Below are 27811 nucleotides of genomic sequence, written 5' to 3'. Positions count from 1 at the left end.
TATGTTAGGAAAAGGTGAATGATGCATTTTTTATTTACTAGATGTTGATTAATTTTTTTACTTGTGGTTTGTGTCAAGCTCTATTTGGATGGAAATTCAAATTAATTTAAAAATGCACAAAACCAGGATTTTTTAATTAAATAATAGTTCCTTAAAATTTATAAACTTTTTTCTTATCAAAATTTATCTAAAATATTTTGGTATTTATAATTAACTGATTTATTAAACAGAGGAAGTATTATCTGTATTTAATTAATTGAACTGATTATTTCTGGTCACTATGCCCTTCAGGGTGTTAGAACTAGTAGAGCTGACCCTCTCACATCTAATTTTTATTCATAGACTAGAAAGGAAAACAAGCTTTCCTGCTTTTTCAACTGCCAATTGGTTTCTTAACTTAGTTCAGATCAATTACTAGTTTGTTCTAGCTGAATAAACTGAAATGAAGAAAATATTCTCTTTGCTCCTGCAGAAGAGGCTGCTGCAGTCAAAAGCTGATTTAGCAGTTAAACGAACTCTGGGTCCAGGTTCTTAACCAATGATTTCCACCAGTTCAGTGGTTTGACTTTCTTTAAAACTTTGGTAGCAAGTGTGTACTGCTTCATGTTATTTTTTGTATTTAAATTGTACCATAGAATCTCTATGTATGGTAATGCCATGCTCTAAAAATAAGAATATAGCAGTAGGGATATATTACTGACCACCTGACCAGAATGGTGATAGTGACTGTGAAATGCTCAGGAAAATTAGAGAGGCTATTAAGATAAAGAACTCAGTTAAAATTCCCCATTATTACTATCTTCATATTGACTGGGTACATGTTACCTCAGGATGGGATGCAGAGATAAAGTTTCGTGACACCTTAAAGGACTGCTTCTTGGAGCAGCTAGTCCTGGAACCCACAAGAGGAGAGGCAATTCTTGATTTAGTCCTAAGTGGAGCACAGGATCTAGTCCAAGAGGTGACTATAGCTGGACCGCTTGGTAATAGTGACCATAATATAACTAAATTTAACATCCCTGTGGTGGGGAAAACACCGCAGCAGCCCAACACTGTAGCATTTAATTTCAGAAAGGGGAACTATACAAAAATGAGGAGGTTAGTTAAACAGAAATTAAAAGGTACAGCGCCAAAAGTGAAATCCCTGCAAGTTGCTTGAAAACTTTTTAAAGACACCATAATAGAGGTTCAACTTAAATGTATACCCCAAATTAAAAAACATAGTAGGAGAACCAAAAAAGTGCCACTGTGGCTAAACAACAAAGTAAAAGAAGCAGTGAGAAGCAAAAAGGCATCCTTTAAAAAGTGGAAGTTAAATCCTATTGAGGAAAATAGAAAGGAGCATAAAGTCTGGCAAATAAGTGTAAAAATATAATTAGGAAGGCCAAAGAAGAATTTGAAGAACAGCTAGCCAAAAACTCAAAAAGTAATAACAAAAAATGTTTTAAGTACATCAGAAGCAGGAAGCCTGCTAAACAACCAGTGGGGCCACTGGACGATCGAGATACTAAAGGAGCGCTCAAGGATGATAAGGCCATTGCGGAGAAACTAAATGAATCTTTGCATCGGTCCTCACGGCTAAGAATGTGCGGGAGATTCCCAAATCTGAGCCATTCTTTTTAGTTGACAAATCTGAGGAACTGTCCCATATTGAGGTGACATTAGAGGTGGTTTTGGAACAAATTGATAAGCTAAACAGTAATAAGTCACCAGGACCAGATGGTATTCAAATGTGAAATTGCAGAATTACTATTAGTCTGTAACCTATCATTTAAATCAACTTCTGTACCAAATGACTGGAGGATAGCTAATGTGACACCAATTTTTAAAAAGGGCTCCAGCGGTGATCCCAGCAATTACAGGTCAGTAATTACTGATTTCAGTACCAAGCAAATTGGTTGAAACTATAGTAAAGAACAAATTGAAAGACACATAGATGAACATAATTTGTTGGGGAAGAGTCAGCATGGTTTTTGTAAAGGGAAATCAGACCTCACCAATCTACTAGAATTCTTTGAAGGGGGGTCAAAAAGCATGTGGACAAGGGGGATCCAGTGGATATAGTGTACTTAGATTTTCAGAAAGTCTTTGGCAAGGTCCCTCACCAAAGGCTCTTAAGCAAGGTAAGCTGTCCTGGCATAACAGGGAAGGTCCTCTTATGGATTGGTAACTGGTTAAAAGATAGGAAACTAAGGGTAGGAATAAATGGTGAATTTTCAGAATGGAGAGAGGTAAATAGTGGTGTCCCCCATGAGTCTGTACTGGGCCTAGTCCTATTCAATTTATTCATAAATTATCTGGAAAAAGGGGTGAACAGTGAGGTGGCAAAATTTGCAGATGATACAAAACTACTCGAGGCAGATTGTGAAGAGCTGCAAAAGGATCTCTCAAAACTGGGTGACTGGGCAACAAAATGGCAGATGAAATTCAGTGTTGATAAATGCAAAGTAATGTCCATTGGAAAACATAATCCCAACTATTCATGATGAGGTCTAAATTAGCTGTTACCAGTCAAGAAAGAGATCTTGGAGTCATTGTGGTTAGTTCTCTGAAAACATCCACTCAATGTGCAGCGGCAGTCAAAAAAGCAAACAGAATGCTGGGAATAATTAAGAAAGGGATAGATAATAAGACAGAAAGTATCATATTGCCACTATATAAATCCATGGTACGCTCACATCTTGAATATTGCATGCAGATGGGGTCGCCCCATCTCAAAAAAGATATAGTAGAATTGAGAAAGGTTCAGAAAGGGCAACAAAAATTATTAGGAGTATGGAACGGCTGCCATATGAGGAGAGATTAATAAGATTGGGACTTTTCAGCTTGGAAAAGAGACAACTAAGGGAGGATATGATTGAAGTCTATGAAATCATGACTGGTGTGGAGAAACCAAATGAGGAAGTGTTATTTACTCCTCATAATACATCACCAAATGAAATTAACAGGCAGCAGATTTAAAACAAACAAACAAAAAGAAGTATTTTTTCACACAATGCACAGTTAATCTGTGGAACTCCTTGTCAGAGGATGTTGTGAAGGCCAAGACTATAACAGGGTTAAAAAAAGGACTAGATTAGTTCATGGAGGATGGGTCCATCAATGGCTATTAGCCAGGATGGACAGGGATGGTATCCCTAGCCTCTGTTCGCCAGAAGCTGGGAACGAGCGGCAGGGGATGGATCACTTGATGATTACCTGTTCTGTTCATTCCCTCTGGGGTCACCTGGCACTGGCCACTGTTGGAAGACAGGATACTTGGCTAGATGGACCTTTGGTCAGATCCAGTATGGCCATTCTTATGTTCTTAAATTAAGTGCTTTTAATAGATTGCAATAAGTTTAGCCCTTGACATTGACAACCTATTTCAAATTTAATTTTAAATAGGTTTATTTAAAAAAAAATCCGTGTATTTAAATTTAAAAGAATATTTTTTTAAAAAACAACCATCAAATTTTTTTTTATTGCCCAGCTCCAGGATGCAGTATTAAATAGCCATCCATGGGGAACTTAAGGTCAATAGGAAGTTGTTTATCCATTTCTCATATGCCTCTTCTATTATCTCCTACCTGCACTGCAGAGCTTGATGTGTCCAAGATTTTATCCAATATGAATTAAAACTGGCTGTTACTCACCTGATTCAAGATGTGGTGACCCAGTAGAATTCTACTTTCAATATGCTTAGATATTTTCAGGACTATGAACAGGCTTTTGCTATCTTTTGTTCAGAAGTTCCTAGCATTCCACAGACCCTAACGTAGTGGAGCCTCACAGAGGCTTTCAGAGTAGCAGCCGTGTTAGTCTGTATCCGCAAAAAGAAGAACAGGAGGACTTGTGGCACCTTAGAGACTAACAAATTTATTAGAGCATAAGCTTTCGTGGACTACAGCCCACTTCTTCGGATGCATATAGAGTGGAACATATATTGAGGAGATATATATACACACACAGACAGAGAGCATAAACAGGTGGGAGTTGTCTTACCACCTCTGAGAGGCCAATTAATTAAGAGAAAACAAACTTTTGAAGTGATAATCAAGCTAGCTCAGTACAGACAGTTAGATAACAAGTGTGAGAATACTTACAAGGCGAGATAGATTCAATGTTTGTAATGGCTCAGCCATTCCCAGTCTTTATTCAAACCGGAGTTGATTGTGTCTAGTTTGCATATCAATTCTAGCTCAGCAGTTTCTCGTTGGAGTCTGTTTTTGAAGTTTTTCTGTTGTAATATAGCCACCCGCAGGTCTGTCACTGAATGACCAGACAGGTTAAAGTGTTCTCCCACTGGTTTTTGAGTATTTTGATTCCTGATGTCAGATTTGTGTCCATTAATTCTTTTGCGTAGAGACTGTCCGGTTTGGCCAATGTACATGGCAGAGGGGCATTGCTGGCACATGATGGCATATATCACATTGGTAGATGTGCAGGTGAACGAGCCCCTGATGGTATGGCTGATGTGATTGTCTTTAAAATTCTTGTCTTGGAGCCTGTCAAGACTGTATTTCTGTTGAGATCTGCAGTTTGAGCATTGACAGCCGACCTTGGGGGTGATATCCAAATGATTGCCTATATATACACATGCACTTCTATTACATTTTCACATTGGTATCAGAGTAATCAAAATCTAGGTTTTAGATTCCATTTCAGACTGGTTTAGCCACATTGAAGTAGAACAAGGATATACAGTTTCCTGCATGTTAGATATCCAAGGCATTTTTATTTAGTTCTGAGATAGTTCATGATAGACATTGGTGCTGGTATAGCAGGAGCCACCAACATATTCTGAACCCTTTAGTAGCTCCTGTGGAGGCACTGGGACATGAAGCTTACTGCAAAGCTGCAGATGTATAGAACTATGGTTTTACCAACTTTATTGTAAGGCAATGAAGTGTAAACACTGAGGAAGGGTGGCGAGTGGTGGATTTATGTTTTTTTATTTTTGTCATCTTTGTCAGCTGTTCCACTTTAGTGGCAGGACAAGATCAGCAGTAAGGATATTCATAGCCGAACCAAGAAACCACCCCCATCAGCACTGGTTCAATTTTGGCAGTTTCTTGATATGGGCATATTATTAGGATGGAAGACCAGCGAATTGTGAAGTGTTTACCAAAGAATTCTGCTACATGGTGGGTGATCACAGGGTCACCAAAAGCTTCGGTAGTGTGATATGATTGCCAGTGACAGACAGTCTGAACATCCAGCCAGACTGTCTGAAGAACCAAACTAGAGATCGATCTGTGTGTGCTCCATCTGCAAGAAGGCTGTCCCCCTTTGGGATTTGCTTTGATGATGATGATGTCGATGTCGTGTGATGCTGCAATATCTGCCACCTTGACATTGGTTGAAGGAAAACATGCACAGAAAAGCCAAGAATGGACAGCATGCAATAGAAACAGAGAGCAGAGAAACAAGTTAATTAGCAGGAAGTCAGAGTAGATACTAAAAGCATGTGGAGTTACTAAGAGAAGCTATGGATAGTTTCCTATCTTCCATCTAGTGAAATTCAGTGTAAAGGGAATTTTCTTTATACGTATTAGAGACCAGTTTGCCACAGGTAGCTCCTGCTGAAGAGTGGTGAAAACAAAATTCTATCAAACTCAAAATCTTTTCCCATTTGCAATGCTTCTTTGAAACTCTGCTCATCATTGTATAATGTGAAATGCCATTTAGCATTGTTTAGGCTGTCTAATATCAGAGGTACAGATAGCTCCTGGAGAATATAGAAAACCTTATGTTATTAGGGTGCAATTTGCTAGTACTTAAGGCCTTACCTTTTAAAAACTTATCTAAGCACTTCTTTAATTTAGAGTTTGACGTCCTAATACAGGGATCAGCAATCTCCGGCACATGGCCCATCAGGGTAAGCCGCCGGCGGGCCATGAGACATTTTGTTTATGTTGACCATCCGCAGGCATGGCCCCCCGCAGCTCCCAGTGGCCACAGTTCGCCGTTCCCCGCCAATGGGAGATGTGGGAACGGCAAACCGCAGCCACTGGGAGCTGCGGGGGGCCATGCCTGCAGACTGTCAATGTAAACAAATGTCTTGCGGCCTGCCAGCGGATTACCCTGATGGGCTGCTTGCCGACTCCTGTCCTAGTACATTCAGTATAATTCTTAAATATCAGAAATGGTCTAATCTTCCTCCGAAATGTTATACTCGATCTCTGAATGAATTTAGTACTCTATATGCTGGGATTTGGCTTTTAAAACACTGATAAGCAGTGTTATTTCAGCTCTCAAAACACATGGTAGTTATTTTTATTAATATTGCCTTAAAAACACCCAGCTGAAGATTTGCAAAACTGGAGTGACATCCAGATTAACACTTGGTGTCTGATGAAAATTTAGGGTAAATAATAGAGGAATATGGGGCGGGGGAAGGATTGTATCTTTAGTTTAGTATTGGTAAACTGATGCATAGCTGATTTTTTTCCTTTTTTTAAAAAAGGGGTTTGTTCAGTTAAATAGAAGTGAATTGGTTTGTTAGACCACTTCTCTTTAATCTCTTTCTGTAACAGAGAAGGTCATAGCTGTGAAGATGAGTTCTGAAGCCAAGCTTATGCCTTCAAAACGAATTCATTACTTTTTAATCAGGGCTTTGGAGCTGTGCTCCGGCTCCACTCCAGCTCCAGGCAAAAACCTGCAGCTCCACTGCTCCAGCTCTGGGCTCCACTCCAAAGCCGTTTTTAATGCATTCTCTTTGTTTCTGAAGGCAGACAGCCCTTGTTCATAAGGATGCATTGGAGAAATGTTAATGGAAAAGCTTTAAATTCCTCAGGATTGATGCAAAAATGTTTGATTGTACTATACCAAAGCAATATTAAGCATCATTTAACTCTTTTATATATATTTTTATTTTTTTCTTCAGTGCATCTCCCAAGCCCTGTCTGCTGTTCCCTGCAACAGCCTCCTAAACTCTGCCTAATACTCTTTTTCACCACAAACCCTGTCACCCTTCTCATACAACCCCTTGTTCTCAGCAGTTGCCTATTTTGAACAAGAGTGGGTAATCCAGCAGACAGTGGATGGCTGAGTAGAGACCTTCTCCACCTGTGTCTATGTAATATACTGGCAGAGTGGGTTATGTCCCCCTTTACTGGCTGTTCCTCTAGAATATAACAGCCTATCACTGCTCCAGATAGTGGAATTACAACTTCAGTTGTTGACCCCACACATTTCTGAAAATGGGCATCTCTGACTGTGCTCACTCCTTTGTAAGCACCCATCCTTCAACATGCACATGTTCTGAATGCCCAACCAGCCCGTTTGAAAATTGTCAACATATGCATTTCTTGTTTGCACCCAGGATGTACCCGTATATAAGGATTTATGCCCACATGAGCCTCTTATTCTTATGTGGTTTGTTTTTCTTACCTATCTCACAAGGGTTTTGTGCAGTTTACTGGGTAAAAATGTGAGACACTTGCAGAGTTTCTAATAGAACCCAGGAGTTATGGTTCCCAATTCAGTGCTCTAACAGCTATACGACACTGTCTTTCATGTGTCCATTTGATTATGTGGATCATAATTTTAGTTGATATCCCAGTTATACTTTTAAAAATAAATAGGCTGCATCTCTGCTCAATACTGAGAGAAATATTACTCACCAAACTATCATTAAAAGCTAGAGACTTTAGAAAAGTTTTCCTGGCAGTTATTTTAGTTTTAATTACTGAACAGGGCCGGCTCCAGGCACCAGCTTGTCAAGCAGGTGCTTGGGGCGGCCGCTCCGGAGAGGGGTGGCACGTCCAGGTATTCGGCGGCAATTCGGCGGACGGTCCCTCACTCCGCCTGGGAGCGAAGGACCTCCCGCCGAATTGCCGCCGCAGATCGCAATCGCGATCGCGACTTTTGTTGTTGTTGTTGTTTTTGTTTTGGCTGCTTGGGGCGGCCAAAACCCTGGAGCCGGCCCTGTTACTGAATAATCACCATTTCCCATATATAATAGAATCTAGTGTGTCTCCACATCATTTCACGAATTGTGGCCTCAAGGCCAGCATGACAGCTTCATGGTATTGTACTGTAGTTGCCCACAGGGAGTCTGAGTTTGTGTCCTGACTAAGTTCACCGTTGAGTACTCTGGTAGGCAAGGACAAGAAATGTAATGTGGACACAGTGTTCTCAGCCCTTGTGGAGGCATAAGTGTCTCATATCACTGTCCTCTGAATATGTCTGGCCAACCACAGGAGTAGCTTTGGGCAGGTGATTGAAGGAGCCACCACACCAAGCTTTTTCATCTAAGGCAAGGTCAGAGCAATGCAGGGTCTTTGGAAGGGCATAGAAGAAGAATGATTCCAGAGGATCCTGTCTAGATGATGTCATAATCAACAGTATCAGTAGTATATAATGGTGCTATTGCATTTAATGCTTTGGTTTCTTTATGAAATATATCTGATCATAGAAAAACGATTAAACTTTTATTTTGTGCTCTTTTTTCCTGTGTTTTTTAGGTCTTTTGAAAGAAGCAATAGATGATGCTAACAAGGCCGTCGAGTTAGACCCTTTGAACCCGGTAAGTAGTAGTGACATGAACTGGCCCCTAGTACACATTGTATGTGGTTTTATTTATATGTAATTTTACTTTTTTCTGGGAATTGTGCACAAAGTTAGTCTGTGCTAACATATCCTATTCCTGTTACCTCATTTTTCCCCTTGAGACTTTGTGCTGACTTGCTTGTCTCATCCACTTGTTATAGCTTGTCTCTTAGTCTGTAAAGCCTGATTAACAAAGATATTTTGGTGCCTAAACCCAAGATTTAGGCCATCAAATGCCTGTTTTAGGTTTCACTGAGACCCACAAAACCTCCACTCAGCTGCCACATAGCCCTGTAGGCATCTAAACTTGGTGCTTCAATTTTCTGGGTAAGAGTTCCCTAGGTGTCTATGTTTCTGCCTCTGGGCATGTGCACTGCTGCCTCCCTCTAGGCATCTGGATACTGGTCTCCTGTGAAGCCACAGAGTGATCCAGAAACCAGGGGAAGATAGGCACCCCTCTGCCTGTGTCACCTGTGGAGCCCAATCTGGTAGATGTACTCAGTGGCTGCTTACTGGATCAGATCCCATTCAAAATGTTGTGTGTGCATATATATGTGTGTGTGCGCACGTGCTCACCCACCTTATAACATTTAGCCCAGTGGTTAGAGAACTGTCCTGAAATGTGGGAGACCTGAGTTCAGTTCCCTCCTCTGCCTCAGGAAGAGAAAGGATTTGAATAGGGGTCTCCCACATCTCTTAGGAAAATATCCTAACCACTGAGCTATGTGGTGTTCTGATTTGAGGCTACCTCAGTGTCTCTTGCTGAAGCTGTTCCACTTTGGATAAATACTTAAATCATCACTGAAAAAGAGAGAAACTCTATAGCTTGGTGCTCAGGGCACCCAGCTTGGAGGTGGAAGACCTACAGGCCATTCCCAGGCCCGCCGACAGCAATTCTAGGGCCAGGGCCAGAGCCGACCCTAGGGAGGGGCAGTGCCCAGGGCAGAAATGACGAATCCGTCACTTCTGGGACTGCCCGTCACTCCCAGGCATGCGCGACCGCTCCAGACCCCGAGCTTTTGTGGGGACCCACAGGCCGGTGCGATTGGCCAGCGAGGTCACACGCATAGGAACCCTGCGGCCCGTCCGGACAATTTAAAAGGGCCTGGGTCCCTGGGCAGTTGCCCCATTTCCCGCCCCCTGTCAGCAGGCCTGGCCATTCCCATGCTGCAATGGTTAAGTATTTATCAAAAGTGGAACAGTTTCAACGGGATAGATTGAAAGAGCCCCACATCATAAGAACATAAGAATGGCCCTACTGGGTCAGACCAAAGGTCCATCTAGCCCAGTATCCTGTCTTCCGACAGTGCCCAGTGCCAGGTGCCTCCAGAGGGAATGAACAGTACAGGTAATCATCAAGTGATCCATCCCCTGTCGCTCGTTCCCAGCTTCTGGCAAACAGAGGCTAGAGACACCATTCCTGCCCATCCTGACTAATAGCCATTGATGGACCTATCCTCCATGTATTTATCTAGTTCTTTTTTTAATCCTGTTATGGTCTTGGACGTCACAACATCCTCTGGCAAGGAGTTCCACAGGTTGACTGTGCATTGTGTGAAAAAATACTTCTTTTTGTTTGTTTTAAATCTGCTGCCTGTTAATTTCATTTGGTGATGTATTATGAGGAGTAAATAACACTTCCTTATTTGGTTTCTCCACACCAGTCATGATTTCATAGACTTCAATCATATTCTTCCCTTAGCCGTCTCTTTTCCAAGCTGAAAAGTCCCAATCTTATTAATCTCTCCTCATATGGCAGCCTTTTCATACCCCTAATCATTTTGTTGCCCTTTTCTGAACCTTTTCCAATTCCAATATATCTTTTTTGAGATGGGGCGACCACATCTGCACACAGAATTCAAGATGTGGGCATACCATAGATTTATTTAGAGGCAACATGATATTTTCTGTCCTATTATCTATCCCTTTCTTAATTATTCCCAGCATTCTGTTCGCTTTTTTGACTGCCGCTGCACATTGAGTGGATGTTTTCAGAGAACTATCCACAATGACTCCAAGATCTCTTTCTTGAGTGGTAGCAGCTAATTTAGACCAGATCATTTTATATGTATAGTTGGGATTATGCTTTCCAGTGTGCATTACTTTGCATTTATCAACATTAAATTTCATCTGACATTTTGTTGCCCAGTCACCCAGTTTTGAGAGATCCTTTTGTAACTCTTTTCAGTCTGGGTCTTAACTATCTTTAATAATTTTGTGTCATCAGAATATCCCCAGCTCAGTGGTTAAGAACATGTTTTGGGGTGATGTGGAAGAACCCTGTTTAAATACTCCCCCCCACCCTTCAGGTGGAGGGGAAAATTGAACCTGGGTCTCCCCCATCCTAGATGAGCGTTCTAACCACTTGGATAAAAGTTATAAAGTGTGGGGCAGAGGCAGCATAACTATCATCATATATTTCTCTGAGAGGACGGCAACTAAGCCCTGGTCTACACTACGGGGCTAGGTCGAATTTAACCGCTTTAGGTCGATTTTAAAATGAATGCGTCTACACAACCAACCCCGTTCTGTCGACCTAAAGGGCTCTTAAAATCGACTTATGTACTCCTCCCCGGCGAGGGGAGTAGCGCTAAAATCGACCTTGCTGGGTCAAATTTGGGGTAGCTTTTTGGTGAAGGAGCTGTCAAATGTTATATATATGAAAGAGCCTGCATCTGAGTATGTGCCTCCATTCGGCGTTGTTTTTTAAATAGTGACTTTAGATTTGGGAGGTATTTGTGTAAAATTTTGGGAATATTTTAAGTGACAAATTGAGTGGTATTTTGGAAAATGTCTCTATATAGGTCAATATTTTAAAACTGAGCTGGAGCAATGTCACTTTTACTTAAGCAACAATGGGCCCAATCATGCAGCTCTTCCACATACTGCTCTCACAGAATCAAGGCCACTTTAATAGTACAGAATGTTTAAGGAGTATTATTATTTGTTATTTAACATTTATCTTATGGTAGCACCTATAGGCTGAGACATTCTGTTCAGGATACCCAGAACTGTAAGCCTCTCTGCTACCCCAATGCCTCAGCAAATGAGAGTTTAGCTGCTGTTAAGCTTTGTCAGCTCTCTGATACACCAGTCTATCTGCTTCTTTTAGACTGTGCCAATCTAAACCTTGCAGGTAACAATCAGTGAAACCTCAGTTCCTGAATTCCCCAGCGACGTCTCCCTCTCACTGGACATTCACAGAAATTATTAAGTTTGCTCTAAAGAGATAGAGCACTTATGGCAGAAAAGGTTTTAGAAAGTACTCAAAATGACAGGTATTTCCCTTCTGGAAGTATTTGCAAAGCAAACAGTTTGCAACTCTGTTCAAAAAATAGAATGGAAAAAGTCCCTTATTTAAATGTGACCAGTATCCTGACACCCACCTTAAACTATGAATATAAAGCAGGAAATTATGATGAGACAAACCTTTAGGTGTGAAGTAAAAGAAGATTAGTGTGAAACCAAAGCAAGATATTACTATTCTCTAATTGTTATTTTAAAATACACACATTTGAGCAATTTATTAATCATTTATCAGTTTATGTCACAAAGAAAGTGTGGTCCGTGACAGTTGCGAGGGACATCATTCCATCATGGAAATTAAATAAAAAACAGCCTGTTAGGTTAATTGAAGACTCACACTACACTTTAATATACAGCACTGACATGGTTTTGTAATAAAACAAGATTAAGTTTGACAGGTTCGGTCACAGAGACCTATTTGGGACTGCCACCTGATGTGCTGAGTCTACCTCTGAGCCTGTTTCTCTGCCAGTTTGAGCCAGACATGCCAGTCTGCTTCAACACAGACCCAGGTCTGAACCACGCACTCCAAAGCTGCAGAATGAACTGAAAAGAGCTTAAGAAGTGCTCTTGTCTCTAGCACCCAGACCAACTCCCAATGGGATCCAAACCCCAAATAAATTCGGTTTACTCTGTATAAAGCTTACACAGGGTAAACTCATAAATTGTCTGCCCTCTATAACACTGATAGAAAGATGTGCACAGCTGTTTGCTCCCCCAGGTACTAATTACTTACTCTGGGCTCAATAAGAAATAAAAGTGATTTTATTAAGTGGTTCCAAGTAATAACAGACAGAACTAAGGCTACGTCTACACTACGGAGGGGGGGGATCGATTTCTGATACGCAAATTCAGCTACGGGAATAGCGTAGCTGAATTCGACGTATCTGATCCGACTTACCCCGCTGTGAGGACGGCGGCAAATCGACCACTGCGGCTCCCCCGTCGCCGGCGCTTACTTCTACCTGGGCTGGTGGAGTACGCGCGTCGATTTGGGGATTGATTATCGCATCCCAACGAGATGAGATATCGATCCCCGAGAGATTGATTTCTACCCACCGATCCTGGCAGCTCTAAGTAAGTTACCAAGCAAAATAAAATAAAACACACAAGTCTAAGCCTAATACATTAAGGAACTGATTACAGATGAAATCTCACCCTCAGAGATGCTCCCAAAAGCTTTTCACATACTGGACTCCTTCCTAGTCTGGGTCCAGCAATCACTCGCACCCCCGTCGTTACTGTCCTTTGTTCCAGTTTCTTTCAGGCATCTCTTGGGGGTGGAGAGGCCATCTCTAGAACCAGCTGAAGACAAAATGGAGAGGCTTCTGGGGCCTTTTATGTTCTCTCTCTTGTGGGCGGAAACCCCTTTGTTCTTCTGTGCAATGTCACAGGAACAAGATGGAGTTTGTAGTCACCTGAGCAAGTCACGTGTCCATGGATGATTCAGCTTTTTGCAGGCTGATGCCATTGTTTACATGTTAGTTTTAACGTTCCCAGGAAAGCTCAGATGTGAATTGGCGTCTCCCAAAGTCCATGGTCAGTTAAGTGTTTTTTGATTGGGCACTTACTGAGAATAGTTCTTCCTCAAGAAGCTGACCACATGCTTCACTGAGGCTACTTAGAATCAAACACATTGAGATACAATTCCATAGCCAATATTCGTAACTTCAAATACAAATATGATACACACATACAGCCAGCACAATCATAACCAGCAAACTACAATCTTTTCATAGATACCCCACTTGACTTCCTCTGTACAAGACCTGGTGCAACCATAGGACCCTGGTTGCAACAATGATCTATATGGTCACAGTTCATGTCAATAACGTCACAAAGTTTATTATTACATAACAGAAGTTTAAGTGATACTAAACAAAAGAGACAGGCATGGTTACAAATAAAACAAAATAAAAACACGCTTTCTAGTTACTAAAACTTAATTTTAGCAAGTTACAATCTTTGCCTAAGCAGTTTTTCTTATTCACATCAAGTTACCAGCATCTCTAGCCCTCCAGTCTAGGGGATCCAACTTTCTCAGGCTCAGAGGGTGCTGTACCCTATGTCCTCTAAGTGATGGATAACTAAAATGTTTTTTTTTGCTCCCCTTACATTACCCAAAGCCTGTTTCTGCCTCAAGAGCCAGGAAGATGCCCTGGTGTGCTCACTAAGTTGCCTCCTCTGCTTGTTAGCTTGATTGCTTTGTTTACTTGATATGTAAATTTACTTTCATTGTCCTGTGCCTGTAATCAAGCCAGTCATACAGGCAAATCCACATTCCTTTGTCCAGGCTTGGTGCAGTCACTGCCTCCCAAACACACTTTAAGAACATATTTCCAGCACACACATACAACCCATAGAAACATCCCACAATAATTTTCAGGACCAGTGCATCATCAGTTTACATATGATTCCTTCCACGACACCTTTAGGTACATATTATGACAGCAGTGTGTTGGCACTCTGCCAGTGAGCATTGAGAGGCTCTTAGGATACACAGGCCTTAACCAAATAGGGCCCCTTTGTGCTAGGCTCTGTACAAACAAATAGCTAATGACATCCCTGCCCCAAAGAGCTTGCAGTCTGAAAGACAAATATAACAACATGGGATGGAACAAATAAGTCCAGGGAACACATAAGGGGAGAAATGGGGTAACAAAAACTTTGTGTTTTAGCACAGATTAGCTGTGTGCATAATTCTTAGCCAATCAATAGCAGTATTTATAATTTTTCACCTTGCTTTACTGTTATCAGCTGGCACTTTTCTGTATGGTCTGTTGCTTCTTTATAACTATCACAGCAAAGCCGGAAGTTTTATTTTTAAAACAAGAGACATTGGTCTTGGGAATATATTTTGTTACAGTTTATTTCTGTTATTTACATTCTTTTGGTAGGTAATTAATGTATTTGATGGATGTTGCTGCAGTGACCGTTGCTTGCTGTGTCATCATCAATGACCCGCTTCATTCTGATTGCCTTAGAGAACAGATCTGGTCTGTGTTTCAGCCAGAGATCAGCTGTTCATACTTCCACTATACCTTGCTGTTAATGAGATGGTTTCCCACAGTTCTTTAAAAACTTTTATCATTAGTGAAGGATTAGTGCACACTGTGTAGTAAAATTCAAACAATGGTGACATACAGAAGTGTTCATAAGAACTCTAAGGCTCTAGTACAACTTTTATGCAGTGGTCGGCTGCAAGCAAAATTATGCCTCATAAAGGCATAGCCATACAGAGAGTGAGAGGAGTAGGTGCAACACCTGAGCAAGAGTAACTTTGTAAGGCATAATGTATCCAGAGGTGCTGTGAGGAGTGCATTGTGCAACTACTTTTACTATGGTGTTAGTATTGCATCATACCTCCCTATTCTGCCCAGACATATACCATCTGCTGGCAATAACTAACTAGCTGTGCTACCTCAGACCCCTTAACTACGGAGAAATTGGAAGGAGAGGCCCCTTGTCCCCATTCTCTTTTTTAGTGCAGCCATAATTTAGTCCTGAGTGGTCTTCCAGGATATAGCAAACTGAACTCACTGTTACTCTTTCTATTTTCCAGGATGTATATTGTGTTCGAGCTCTTGTTTGGAACACAGTGAAAGAAAAGAAGAGAGCGCTTTTTGATTTAAACTGTAGCCAGAAGCTAAAGCCGTCTCATATTTCCACTTTGATCTTAAAGGGAATTATTAAAAATTCTCTTATGGCAACAGAAGGTACACAGTCTTTATTGAAGAATAAAGATCATGAAAAGGTAAATGACATCTGGTTTAACTTATCTGTCTCATACTGTTTTTTTTTTTTTCTTTTAAACAGAATGTGGCTCAGACATGGGACCGAAATCAGCCGTGGTGTAAGCAGATGTAGCTTTTATTGCTGTCAGTGCTAATTCTGAGGCTGAATTTGGTCCCATGTAGTTTTGGTTACAGATTTTGCACTTGATCTGACCTCTCTCTGATATCAAGGACTTTTTCATATTGTTAACTGCTTAAGATAGGGCATCGCCCTTCCCACCTTTCAGTCCTGATTCTGCCTCTTCTCTGCAGAAGCTACTACTACTTGGTTCTAAAAAACAAACAAACAAACCCTACCAAAAATGAAATGCTCCACTACCCACACATATTCTTTCCCCAGGGAGAAGATGAGAGAACAAACAACATGTGACAGATATTAATTATTTCACTTAATGCATTAGTAGAAGATACTGCAACAGTGAGCCATGGTGTAAGAACCGACATAGAACAGAACAGTTATATAAAAAGGAAATATATAATCACTGCTGAGTGGGATATATTGAATTCTCATTCCTGGCCCCACCACTTTTCTGGGCAGCATCATCCACGTTTTGAACTGCACTTTACTTACTATGGCGTTGTAATATGGGGTCTTTGTCTGTTAGTGCTCCCTTGTGGCAAAATGGGGAGCTACACCAACCTGGCTCCATCCCCCTTATGCCACCACACCCAATTCCATGTTTGTCAAGTCCTTGTTATGACTCAACCCCTTCTGGCTGGGTTCTCAGTAGTCTGTCCCCTTCAGAATGATAGGGAGTTAGAAATTCCATGGCTCTAGAAGGGGTTAATCAGCCCTAGATCTCCTGGCTTTAACTTTAGGGCTGTCTCCAAAAGTTACTGGCTGGAATAGGTAGAGGAACCCAGGCTCAGGGTTCCGGCTCAGGGTCCTTGTTTGGAATAGCCGGAACCAGTCCTTCTCAGTCCCTTGCTGCTACCTGAACTGCTTCCTACCTCTCCTCTTCTGTAGGCTTCCTCAGGCTCTTGTTCTGCATTGCCTTCTTTGGAGTGTTGGCTTCTCAGACAGTTTTTAACAGTCTACTGGAGAGATTGTCTCTGCAGTCCCACTGCCTCTCTAGCAGCCACCCCTCTTACTTTGCAGCCCTTTTGCCCTTACAGCTGCTGTGGGACTGTTAGTCAGCTCTGGCTGAGCAGGCAGGTGCTTTGTTACCTTTTGGCTGCTGAACCAGGATGGGGTGTACAGACACCATGACAGGTGTCCTTGGCTGACAAGAGGTTATAGGTTTTTTCACTGCCACGACCATCTCAAAAAGAAGAAGGAAGCCATTGTTGATCCTGTGGTGAATGTAGCTCTTCAAAGGAGATTTTTTTCTTTCTTAAATGCTGAAGCGGATAGGAAATCAATGATCATTTGTCAGGATGCATTGGTGTGATGAGTCTCTGCCTTTTGAACTGATTAAACTCTGGAAAGTTGGGATTTAGAGAGAACATAAAAGATGAAATGATACTAGGCAAAGGGAGATGAAAACTTGAATCTGAGTTTTTTTCCAAGGAGTGGTCAAAATATTTTCTGTTGTGGAAGTCGTTTCAGAGGACATGGGAGGAATACTTACAGAGTTAGGAAAGGTGGAAGATAAGAGGACTGAGGATGAATCTAAGTTCCTAAGAACTGGGGGTGAGTCTTAGTTCCTGGCAATAGTACTGAATGTGCTATTTGATTTTTGAAGAGGAGCAAAATGACAGAGACTGTTCTTATAGAGAATTTGTGGAGTATAAATATTTGAAATGTTGAATAGAAGTAAATTATAATGGAACAAAGAAATGATGAGGTTAATACAGGCTGATAGTAAACAGCCAAAGCAGTAAAAGGGATCTGCAGTTGAATGTTATCTGCATAGAAGTGATATTCAAATTTGAATTCAGAAAACAGTTGAACAATGGAAAGGAGATATCAAAGAGGAGACCAGGAGATGAATACTGGACTATTTATAAATGGAGGGGAGAGGAAAGCATAGAAAATGTAATATATTTTAAAAATGCATTGCATTGAATATAGGTAACATTTTTATATGTAGACTTACATTTACTGAGCATGATACGTGCAATGTAACTCATTTAGCAAAATAGCATTAAAGGAATGTTAAAGATATGTGCTCAAGCCCACAAAGTAAAGGAAATGATCTGTTAAGTATCAAACATGTCAGTTCCATCACAGCATACCACATTAAGGCCTGGTCTATACTACCCGCCTGAATCGGCGGGTAGAAATCGACCTCTCGGGGATCGATTTATCGCGTCCCGACGGGACGCGACAATTGATCCCCGAATCGGCGCTCTAACTCCACCAGCGGAGGTGGTAGTAAGCGCCGCCGACAAAAAGCGGCAGAAGTCGATTTTGCCGCCGTCCTCACAACGGGGTAAGTCAGCTGTAATACGTCGAATTCAGCTACGCTATTCACGTAGCTGAATTTGCGTATCTTAAATCGACTCCCCGCTGTAGTGTAGATGTACCCTAAGAGAAGTGCTCTTATTTGATTTGATAGTTGAAGATTAATCCTCTGCTGATTTCCCCCCCCCCATTTCTTTAGTGTTCTTAGGGCAGAACCATAGTTTTCTTTCAATATAATTTGTACTAGGTGTAAATTCTTTGGATGACGCAGTGTGTAAATCTGTTTGTTTTAGGTTAGAAATTAAAGTTGGGTCTGTATACAAATCACAGGATAACATTTTCAGAAGTGCCTAAGACACTTATATGCAGTGTTGTTATAGCTGTGTTGCTCCTACAATATTGCCTACTTCAAGAGATCAAAAATCATGAGTCAGACCCCCCCCAAAATCATGTGATTGGCCCCAAAATCATGACATTAAAAAAAAAGAATGATATTGTGTTTTTTAGGTCAGTCTCTTGATTTTTGAACTCCCCCGTCCATCCTCAGGGCATGTGCATGTGACAGTATTGCCCACTCTCCCACATGTACTGGATAAGGTGATTTTTGGCTCCTGCTGCAGGAGTTCTCCTTTCCCCCCCATATCTCCCATACAGCAATTAATCCTGTCTCCCAGTCCCCCATTAATTCTCTTTCCATCCAACCCCACTCAATTCGACCCCCCCAGTTCAGTCCCCCAGTCCCTGTCATCACCACCCCGTCAGTTCAGCCGGCCTACCCCATTGACCCCCACTGCACTCAGTTCACCCTCCCAGCACTCACCTCATCTGCTCAGAACCAGCCATCAATACAGCCTTCCCACTCAGTCAGCACTCACCTTTCTGCAGCCCCTCTGCAGCCTTAAGCCTCACTTTTATAACTCTCAAATGTCAGGATTTTTTTTTCATTTGATTCCATGGCTTAATTGAGGGTTGGCCTTCCCTCCTTCTGTCTCAGATGAAGTTTCTCTTCCCTGCTAGGGTGTAGCAACACTGTCTCATGTTAGCTTGATAGCTTTGTTTATCTGATATGTAAATTAATTCTCATTGTCTTTCAAAGTACTTTGGAAGAAGAAACCACATTCTTCTTCCAGTGCTTGCTCATGTCCATTCCAATCAGGTGTTAGGGTGACCAGACGTCCCGATTTTATCGGGACTGTCCCGATTTTTGCTTCTTTGTCCTGCGTCCCGACCGATGTTTGGTCGGGACACTGGACAAAAAAGAAATGTTGTGCTCTGCCCCAGCTCCGCCCCCCCCCCCGCCCTGGCCCCGCCTCTTCCCCAATCACGCAGCATTCCTCCTCCCTCCCAGGCTTGCAGCATGGCGGCGCAAGCATGGGAGGGAGGGGGTGGCGGCGGTGCCTGGATCCTGGAGCTGGTGAGTCAGCTCCGGCACCCGGGCACCCAGGTGGGGTGGCAAGGGAGGGAGACGGGGGGCTCAGCTTTGAGCCCCCCACCGCGACAGAGGGCTCCTGCCCGGGCCGCTGCACACAGCCTGGAGGCTGCTCCTGCCCTGCAGCCCGCGGGGTAGCACGGTGGGTCCGGGCGGGGGCAGCGTGGAGCGGGCAGGGGCCGGTTGGGCGGCGTGGGCCGAATCCCTGCTGCTGCCAGGGAGCCCTGTGCCTCTCCCTCCCGCTCGCGGCTGCGGCTCCTTCCCGGCGGGACGCGCCCCCCCGGCCTGCCCCGGCCACATGCGGCACACGTCCAGCTGCTTCTTCCTGGCGGGAGGGAGAGTAGGCGCGGGGGACGCAAGCCGTATGTGGCCGGGGCGGCGGGAGGCGCGTCCCGCCGGGAAGGAGCCACAGCTGTGAGTGGGCGGGAGAGGCGCGGGGCTCCCTGGCAGCAGCGGGGATTCGGCCCCTGCCGCCCACCTGGCTCCTGCCCGCTCCGCGCTGCCCCCGCCCAGATCCACCGCATGCCGCATATGCCTGTGGCGGGCCTGGGGGGGGGGGGGAGGCTCCGCGGGGAGGGCAGCGCCCGGGGCCGGGGCCTGCTAATGCCCCCGGCCCCTTTTAAACGCCTTTTTTTTTTTTTGCTCCACCCTCCCCCCCCCCTTTTTTTCCCCTTCCCTCCCCGTCCTGATATTTTGGACTGCTTATCTGGTCACCCTATCAGGTGTGCGTGTGCTGTCTGCACAGTCATGGGAAGGTTTTTCCCCTAGCAGCACCCGTCGGGTTGGCTGTGGAGTCCCCTGGAGTGGCGCCTTCATGGCACTGAATATAGGTGCCTGCCAACCCGCTGCCTCCTCAGTTCCTTCTTACCGCCAGTGACGGTCATTGGAACTGCAGTTGCTTTCTCTCACAAGTGCTCCCCTAGTTTGTAGTCTTAGCTTAGTTTTTGTAAATAGTTAAAGTTCTTAGTGTTTGTCAGTTGTAGGAGTGGGGGCTTTCCTGTTCCCCTTTGGGGTTTGGGGCATGCGATCCCAAGGGTTTAAGCCATGTGGAACCTCCCATAAGCCCATGCAAGCAGGTGACCCCCATGACTCTTGTCTCAAGTGTCTGGGGGAGGTGCACCAAACAGACCAGTGCAAGATCTGCAAAGGGTTCCGTCCAAGGATGAAGAAGGAGCAGGACTTCAGGCTCCTTCATCCTCAACCAGCCCTGGGCTGGCAGGATCTGGCACCGAGCTCCTCCATGTGGAGTGCCCCGGCCTCTGTGCATGAGACAGCGCCGAGGAAGGACTCTGGCCATAGACACTCGGCACTGATGCTTCCCAGCACCGAAGGCAGCATGGCACTGCTCTTATTCCCTAATGCTGCATAAGCGGCACAGATGGGGGCACTTACCCACACCGAGAGCTGCCGCATCGGACAGTGCTTCTGGAGTGCGTCCTACACAGGAGCACCTGGCGCCGACAGCATAGGAGCTGGCATCGTCAACTTCAGCCTTGCAAGAGGGGCTGTCGAATCCAGTGCCAGTGGATTCTCCTGAGCATGAGTACCAGGTGGAGGACCTATAACTCCCCTCCACCCCAGACACTTTTGAGGCCGCTCGGGACTTGATTGCCATGATGGCTCCACAGTCCCCTGCCAGTCGGGATAGACCTCTGGCTCCGGAGCAATGATGAGGAGATCACCATCCCCCAGGCTTTGCTCCTCACAGCTCCGCTCCCACGGCACTGGTCTCCATCTCCGTCTCTGCAGCACTGGTCCCCAACTCTGTCTCTGCGGCACCATTCCCCAGCACTGTCGATACTGTGGCACCGTTCTTCAACCAGTCTTCGTCAGGCTCTAAGCAGGCCTTTTGAAGTTGCGCCCGAGGACGGCGCACCAGTCGACCTACCGGATCCTCATCCCTGTTTCCTGAACCATCTGTCCCCAGTTCTATTGTGCAAAGGACCCAGTGGTCTGATGTTATCTGGGAACAAGCACAGTAAAAGTGGGATATTCTCTCAAATTCTGCTCCCACCCCCCCTTCCCCATCCCTCTTCAAGGACCTTTCTCATGAGCATCTCCTTATACAGGAGGCCCAAATGCTCCTTGGCTCAGGAGCAGTGGAGGAGGTTCCTCAGGAGCTAAGGGGTAAGGGATTCTGCCCCCATTATTTCCTAATCCCCAAAGTAAAGGGGGATCTAAGACCCATCCTCGACCTGCAAGGCCTCAACAGCTTCATGAAAAAGCTGAAGTTCTGCATGGTTTCCCTAAATACTATTATCCCCTCTCTGGATGCAGGAGACTGGTACGCCGCCCTCAACCTCAAGGATGTGTACTTCCACATCTTGATACATCCTGCCCACAGATGTTTCCTCAGGTTCGTGGTCAACCACAACCATTACCAATTTATGGTCCTCCTCTTCGGCCTGTCTATGGCACCACTAGTGTTCACCAAGCGCATGTCTGTTGTGGCCGCCTTCCACCGGCGGCAGGTGCAGGCATACCTGTACCTTGACGACTGGCTGCGCAGGGGGCGTTCCAGGGACCAAGCGGAGGCACAAGTCAGCTTCGTGAGGTCCAATTTCAACAGGTTGGGTCTCCTACTCAACAAGCACAAATTAACTCTATCCCCGACACAGAGGGTAGAGTTTATAGGAGCCGTGTTGGACTCAAGCCAGGCCAGGGTATCCCTGCTGGAAGCTTGTTTCTGGGCAATGACGGACATCATACAAAGCCTCAGATGGTACCCTACTACCAAGGCAAGGGGCTGCTTGAGGCTCCTCGGCCACATGAAGATATGTGGTACAGCACACAAGGCTGAGGCTCAGGCTTCTCTAAGCTTGGCTGGTGTCGGCCTACCATCTGGGGCGCGACAGCCTGGACACAGTGGTCACCCTTCCGGTGCAGGTTATCGAGCCTCTACACTGCTGGCTCAGAGAGTCCTCTTCAACAAGCCCCAGCCCTCTCCATCTCTGGTAATAGATGCATCAGCACTAGGATGGGGCACTCACCAGGGAGAACTACAGATGAAATGTCTCTGGTCGCAGGACAAGCTCTCACTCCACATCAACGTCAAGGAGTTGAGGGCCAACAAGCATGCCAAACCTTCCAAGCCCAATTGCATGGGGGTCATGATGGACAACACAACTGCAGTGTTTTACATAAATAAGCAGGATGGGGCTCATTCCTCTCCCCTGTGTCAGGAAGCCCTCAAGCTGTGGGGCTTCTGCATAGCCTACTCTATTCTCCTGGAAGCATCTTACCTCCCAGGGTCTCAGAATGAGCCGGCAGACTGCCTCAGCAGATCCTTCCACAATCACGAATGGTCCATCCGCTCAGATGTGACACACAGCATTTTCCGGAGGTGGGGAGTTCCCCCAATTGACCTGTTTGCCACAAGGAGCAACAGAAAGTGCCCTCAATTCCGCTCCTTCCTAATCATGGTCCGGGCTCCCTTTTAGATGTGTTTCTCCTCCCCTAGACAGACCATCTGTGGTATACGTTCCCATCATTTCCACTCATCCACAAGCTTCTGCTCAAGATCTGCAGGGACAAGGTGGTGGTCATACCGGTAGCATTGGCATGGCCTTGCCAGCACTGGTACACCATGCTCCTGGAGCTGTCGATGGATGCCCCAATCGCATTGCCCTTGGTCCCGGACCTGATCACCCAAGACCATGGTCACCTTCACCATCCTGATCTCGAGTCTCTTCACCTCACAGCTTGGAAGCTTCATGGCTAAACCCTATAGAGCTCATACGCTCTGAGTCTTAGGGAGGTCTTACTTGGTAGCAAGAAACCTTCCATTAGGGCTACCTACCTGGCCAAATGGAAAAGGTTTGCAATCTGGTGCTCTCGGGGTCACTCTCCTCCAATACAGGCGTCCATACCGCTTATCCTAGACTACCTACTGCACTTAAAAAAAGGAGGGCCTAGTGGCATCATCCATCAAGGTACACCTGGCAGCCATCTGTGCCTTCCACCCGGAAGCGGCTGGGCGTTCTGTCTTGGCCAACCCAATGGTTAGCTGTTTCCTGAAGGGTCTAGACAGGCTATACCCACAGATCAGACAACCAATCCCGAAGTGGGACCTCATCCTGGTCCTTTCCAGACTAATGGGGCCCCCGTTTGAACCTCTGGCAACTTGTTCGCTGCTCTACCTGTCATGGAAGGTGGCCTTCCTAGTCGCCATTACCTCGGCAATGTGGGTATCGGAGCTTAAAGCCCTCACCTCCGACCCTCCTTACCAAGGGGGGCTCTAGCTTTTTTGCCGCCCCAAGCACGGGAGGCAGGCTGCCTTTGGTGGCATGCCTGTGGGAGGTCCGCTGGTCCTGCGGCTTCGGCGTACCCGCCACCGAATTGCCGCAGAATCCGTGGGACCGGCGGACCTCCCGCAGGCAAGCCACTGAAGGCTGCCTGACTGCCGCCCTCGCAGGGACCGGCAGGGCGCCCCCTGCGGCTTGCCGCCCCAGGCACACGCTTGGAGCGCTGGTGCCTGGAGCCGCCGCTGCTCCTTACACCGTTTTCTATAAGGACAAGATGCAGCTTAGGCCTCACCCGGCTTTTCTCCCAAAGATTGTATTCCAATTCCACTCCAACCAGGACATTTTTCTGCCAATCTTTTACATTAAGTCTCACGCGGATAGCCAAGAACAAAGGCTACACTCCCTGAATGTTCGAGCACTGGCCTTTTACATTGAACGCACAAAGCCATTGCGTAAGTCGAACCAGCTGTTCATGGCAGTCGCAGACTGGATGAAAGAACTCCTGGTCTCGTTGCAGAGGATCTCATTGTGGATCTCGTCCTGTATCCGAGCATGCTATGATTTAGCCAAAGTACCGGCCCCTGCACTAACGGTACATTCCACAAGAGCGCAGGCCTCCTCAGTGGCGTTCCTGGCCCAGGTCCCGATACAGGAGGTCTGCAGGGTGGCGATGTAGTCCTCAGTTCACACTTTCAACTCTCATTACGCAATTACCCAGCACACCAGAGATGATGCAGCATTCGGCAGAGCGGTGCTCAGGTCAGCGATTCCATGCACTCTGACCCCACCTCCTGGGTAGGGCTCGGGAGTCACCTAATTGGAATCGAGATGAGCAAGCACTCAAAGAAAAAAAAAGTTTACTCACCTTCTCGTAACTGTTCTTTGAGATGTGTTGCTCATGTCCATTCCAAATCCACCCGCCTTCCCCTTTGTCAGAGTAACTGGCAAGAAGAAACTGAGGAGGCAGTGGGTCGACAGGGACCTATATTCACCGCCATGAAGGTGCCACTCCAGGGGGCTCCACAGCCGACCTGACAGGTGTTATTAGGGGAAAAACCTTCTGAGGACTGTGCAAGTGGTGCACACACACCTAATTGGAATGCACATGAGCAACACATCTCGAAGAACAACAGTTACAAGAAGGTGAGTAACTGTTTTATCCTTTGTTTAGAGTGAGGTAACTCCTGTTTGACTGGAAACACATTTGTGTCATGGCTGAAAAAAAACCAAACCCCTGACATTTGAGTTCTCTTGCGAGATCATGAGTGAGACTTAATTTTACTTTGAGTGGCTGCTGGCACTGTCTACTCATGAAATTGAACCTCAGTGAAAAAATTTTCCCAATGGTTATAGCTGCCTGCTGTGTCCTTCATAATATCTGTGAAGCAACGGGAGAAAAATTTCTGCCAGGGAGGAGGTGGAATGGCTGTCTGCTGATTTTGAGCAGCTGGATACCAGGGTTATAGGAAGAGCTCAATGTGAAGCTATTCGGCTCATGGAGGCTTTGAAAGATCATTTTAATAGTGAGTCATGGTAATATGTGTTGCTGTAGTGTGCTGTGCCTGGCATTATAACATTGCAAATGCACCTATTGCTATTATCTGTGAATGATGTCAGCCTCAGCTAGCATATATTGTGAGCTAATAAAATGAAGTTTCCATAAATAGACTTTTATTCCAAACCTATGCAAACAGACACATTTATAACTGAATGGAACTTTATAAATACAGGGGAAAGAACAGTCATTTCCATTTCCCATACACATACACCAACCGCGTCTTTCATAGGTCAGTGTATGTGCAGTTGTGATTGCCTGTACTCCCCCCCGGGGAGGAATGGTAGGGGTAATGTAGTGGCCATACACACCACATGGAATGGGCTTCAGAGGGAGGTGAGCATGGGTCTGTTGAAGCTGAAGGCCATCAAGAGTCTGCAACATATCTGTTTGCTGCTTGAGATGCGGTAGTATCTCCTGCTACACGTCTCTGTGCCTTTCTCCTCTCTGCTTTATCCCTGCCCCTGCTGTCTGCATGGGTGATCCTCCAAGCCCTGTGCTTGGTATTTGAAGCAGCAGAGGCTTGCAAGGTATCTTTGAATAGGTCATCCGCCATCCTCTTCTTTCTCCTCCTTATCTGGAGGAGTTGCTCCGCCATTGTGATGGCGAGACCCTCAAGGCCACATTTCTGGTTGCAAAAGATACAATGCACAGAGCTTCTATTCACAAGATAAATGGAAACTTAGTATACTGAACTCACGCCCCTTGACCCACACAATTTGCAAGCAGTACATTTTCACTTCTTGTTGGGATTCATAGAGCATGCTGGCAGTCCCAGCAATGGTAGGTACAGCTGGAGGCGTGTGGTGGAGTGAGTTTGAAAAATAAGGGGGGATAGCTCATGGGCACAAGTATATGCTTATAGGGCAATTGAACTGGCACCATTTTCCACAGGTAATGGTTATTTTAGCTGATACCTCGCTCCAGGGCCAGCTGCCCTGCCCACCAGGTTGGGGTGGGCAGGGCAGCTGCCCAGGGTGCAAAACCATGGGGGTGGGAAAATGGAGTGGAAAAAAAAACGGTAGGGGATGCAAATATGCTTGCTCGCCCTGCGTGCTAAAATGCCTAGTTACAGCACTTCTCACTCCTGAGGGTAACAGAGTGTAGGGATGCATAGCTCTCGAATCGTCAGCCCACAGGCGCAGCAAACTGCTCCCATGGCTACGAGGCAGGAGTGACCTTCAATCCAGCGTTTGTGTTTGGGAAACCTATTTGGCTGATTTGATTGTACCCTCGCAGCTGGTGTTCACGCGCTCAAGAGATGAGTTCGTTATCTTATGTGCATGTATACTGCCTAGCTTTTCTATGCGCAAGATTTGTACCAATGAGAAGCGTTGTAAGCAGAGAAGTGTAAAGAATAAAAGCCCCAAAAAAAGTTCCTAGAAGTAGAGGGGCTTTTCGGCTACCACAGACCTAGTGTTCTGTTTCCTTTCCTGCGTCGTCACCACAACAGAGGCTGAAAGGGAACAGCTCCTGCAGACGTCCAGCTGCCAACTGGGGCTGTGTGTTGATAGCCTGTGTGCTGCATTGGTGCTGAGTGGCGTGGGAAGAAATAAAGCAGCCCTCCCCGGAAACCTTTGGCAGACTACCTGCAGGAAAGTTTCCCTGAGATCTCTAAGGAGGATTCATGGGAGATCCAAGTGCACATAAACAAACTATTCTGCGTGGCCTTCTCTGCCTAACTGTACAGGGGAATGGGAAGCAGATTGCAACTACATCTTGTGGTTATTTCACTACATCTTCTAACATAAGTAAAAAAGAGTAAACACTTGTCCCTGTAATTTCCAAGCAAACTGCATACTTACCAGAGGTTCCTTCCCCTGCATCAGGCTCATCTGTGCTGGATTGGAGGGACTGGCTGGATTGTCCAGGAGTCAAAAACAGGTCCTGGCTTGCTGTGCCACTGGATCCCCCTGGTTGCCTGTCCCTGTGACAGTGCGTGACTCACTGCTGCGGCGCCTCCTGCTGGTTGTCTCAGGGAATTAGCGTTTCCAGTCTCCGGAGCACCCTCTGCAGGCCGGTGCCCCACTGCCACTGGCCCACGTATCCCTCCTGGACCCCAGTGCCCCTTTAGCCTGGGGCTGCCCCCTGGCAATACCCCCGCCAGTCTCTATGGGTCTCCCCTTTCTGGGAACACCCCCCCCCCCCAAACCCTCTAATCCCCACCTTGTATCAGTCTGGGCTACTGCCAGTCATCACCGAGCCCCCGCTCCCTGGGGCAGACTGCAGTGTAAAAGCCACTCATCATAGGCAAGGGGATTCGGACCTGCTGCCTTCCTCTACCTCCAAGTACCTCTATGGGCCTTGGACCAGGCCCTGCAGCCTGGGGAGTTGCCAGCCTGGAGCTCCCCTGCTTCTCTGGTTCTCCCCAGCCCTACTTCACTCCCATTACCCTTTCTGCAGGTAGCCAGGCCCTGCTCTCTGCCAGCCTGGAGAGAGACTTCTTCTGGGCCTCTGGCTCACAGCCAACTGTGGCCTGATTGGGGCGTGGCCCAGCTGTGGCTGCTTCCCCAGTCAGCCCAGCTTAGCAGCTTTCAACCACAACTTTCTCCCAGGGCTGACTAACCCTTTTTCCACTGGAGTGGGGGAGCCGCCCCACTA

At 45.7% G+C, this 27811-nt stretch overlaps 1 protein-coding gene across 7 annotated transcripts in view; it reads left to right on the top strand.

Annotated features, from left to right (window-relative positions):
- LOC101935706 (uncharacterized) overlaps positions 1 to 27811 on the top strand; it is a 117441-nt gene that overhangs the window by 11399 nt on the left and 78231 nt on the right. For all 7 annotated transcript variants that reach the window (XR_010590266.1, XM_065556561.1, XM_005310616.5 and 4 more), the window contains exons 5-6: positions 8451 to 8512; positions 15404 to 15595. Coding sequence is in view for 6 of the 7 variants with exons in the window: in XM_065556561.1 (XP_065412633.1) it covers positions 8451 to 8512; positions 15404 to 15595 (254 nt within the window). In the remaining variant the exon portion in view is untranslated. The remainder of the gene's footprint in view (positions 1 to 8450; positions 8513 to 15403; positions 15596 to 27811) is intronic.

Source organism: Chrysemys picta, chromosome 1 (assembly GCF_011386835.1).
Source record: "Chrysemys picta bellii isolate R12L10 chromosome 1, ASM1138683v2, whole genome shotgun sequence".
In the NCBI taxonomy this organism is placed as follows: Eukaryota; Metazoa; Chordata; order Testudines; family Emydidae; genus Chrysemys; species Chrysemys picta.
Note: the sequence above shows the minus strand (reverse complement) of the source record. Positions and strands in the feature narration are given on the sequence as shown.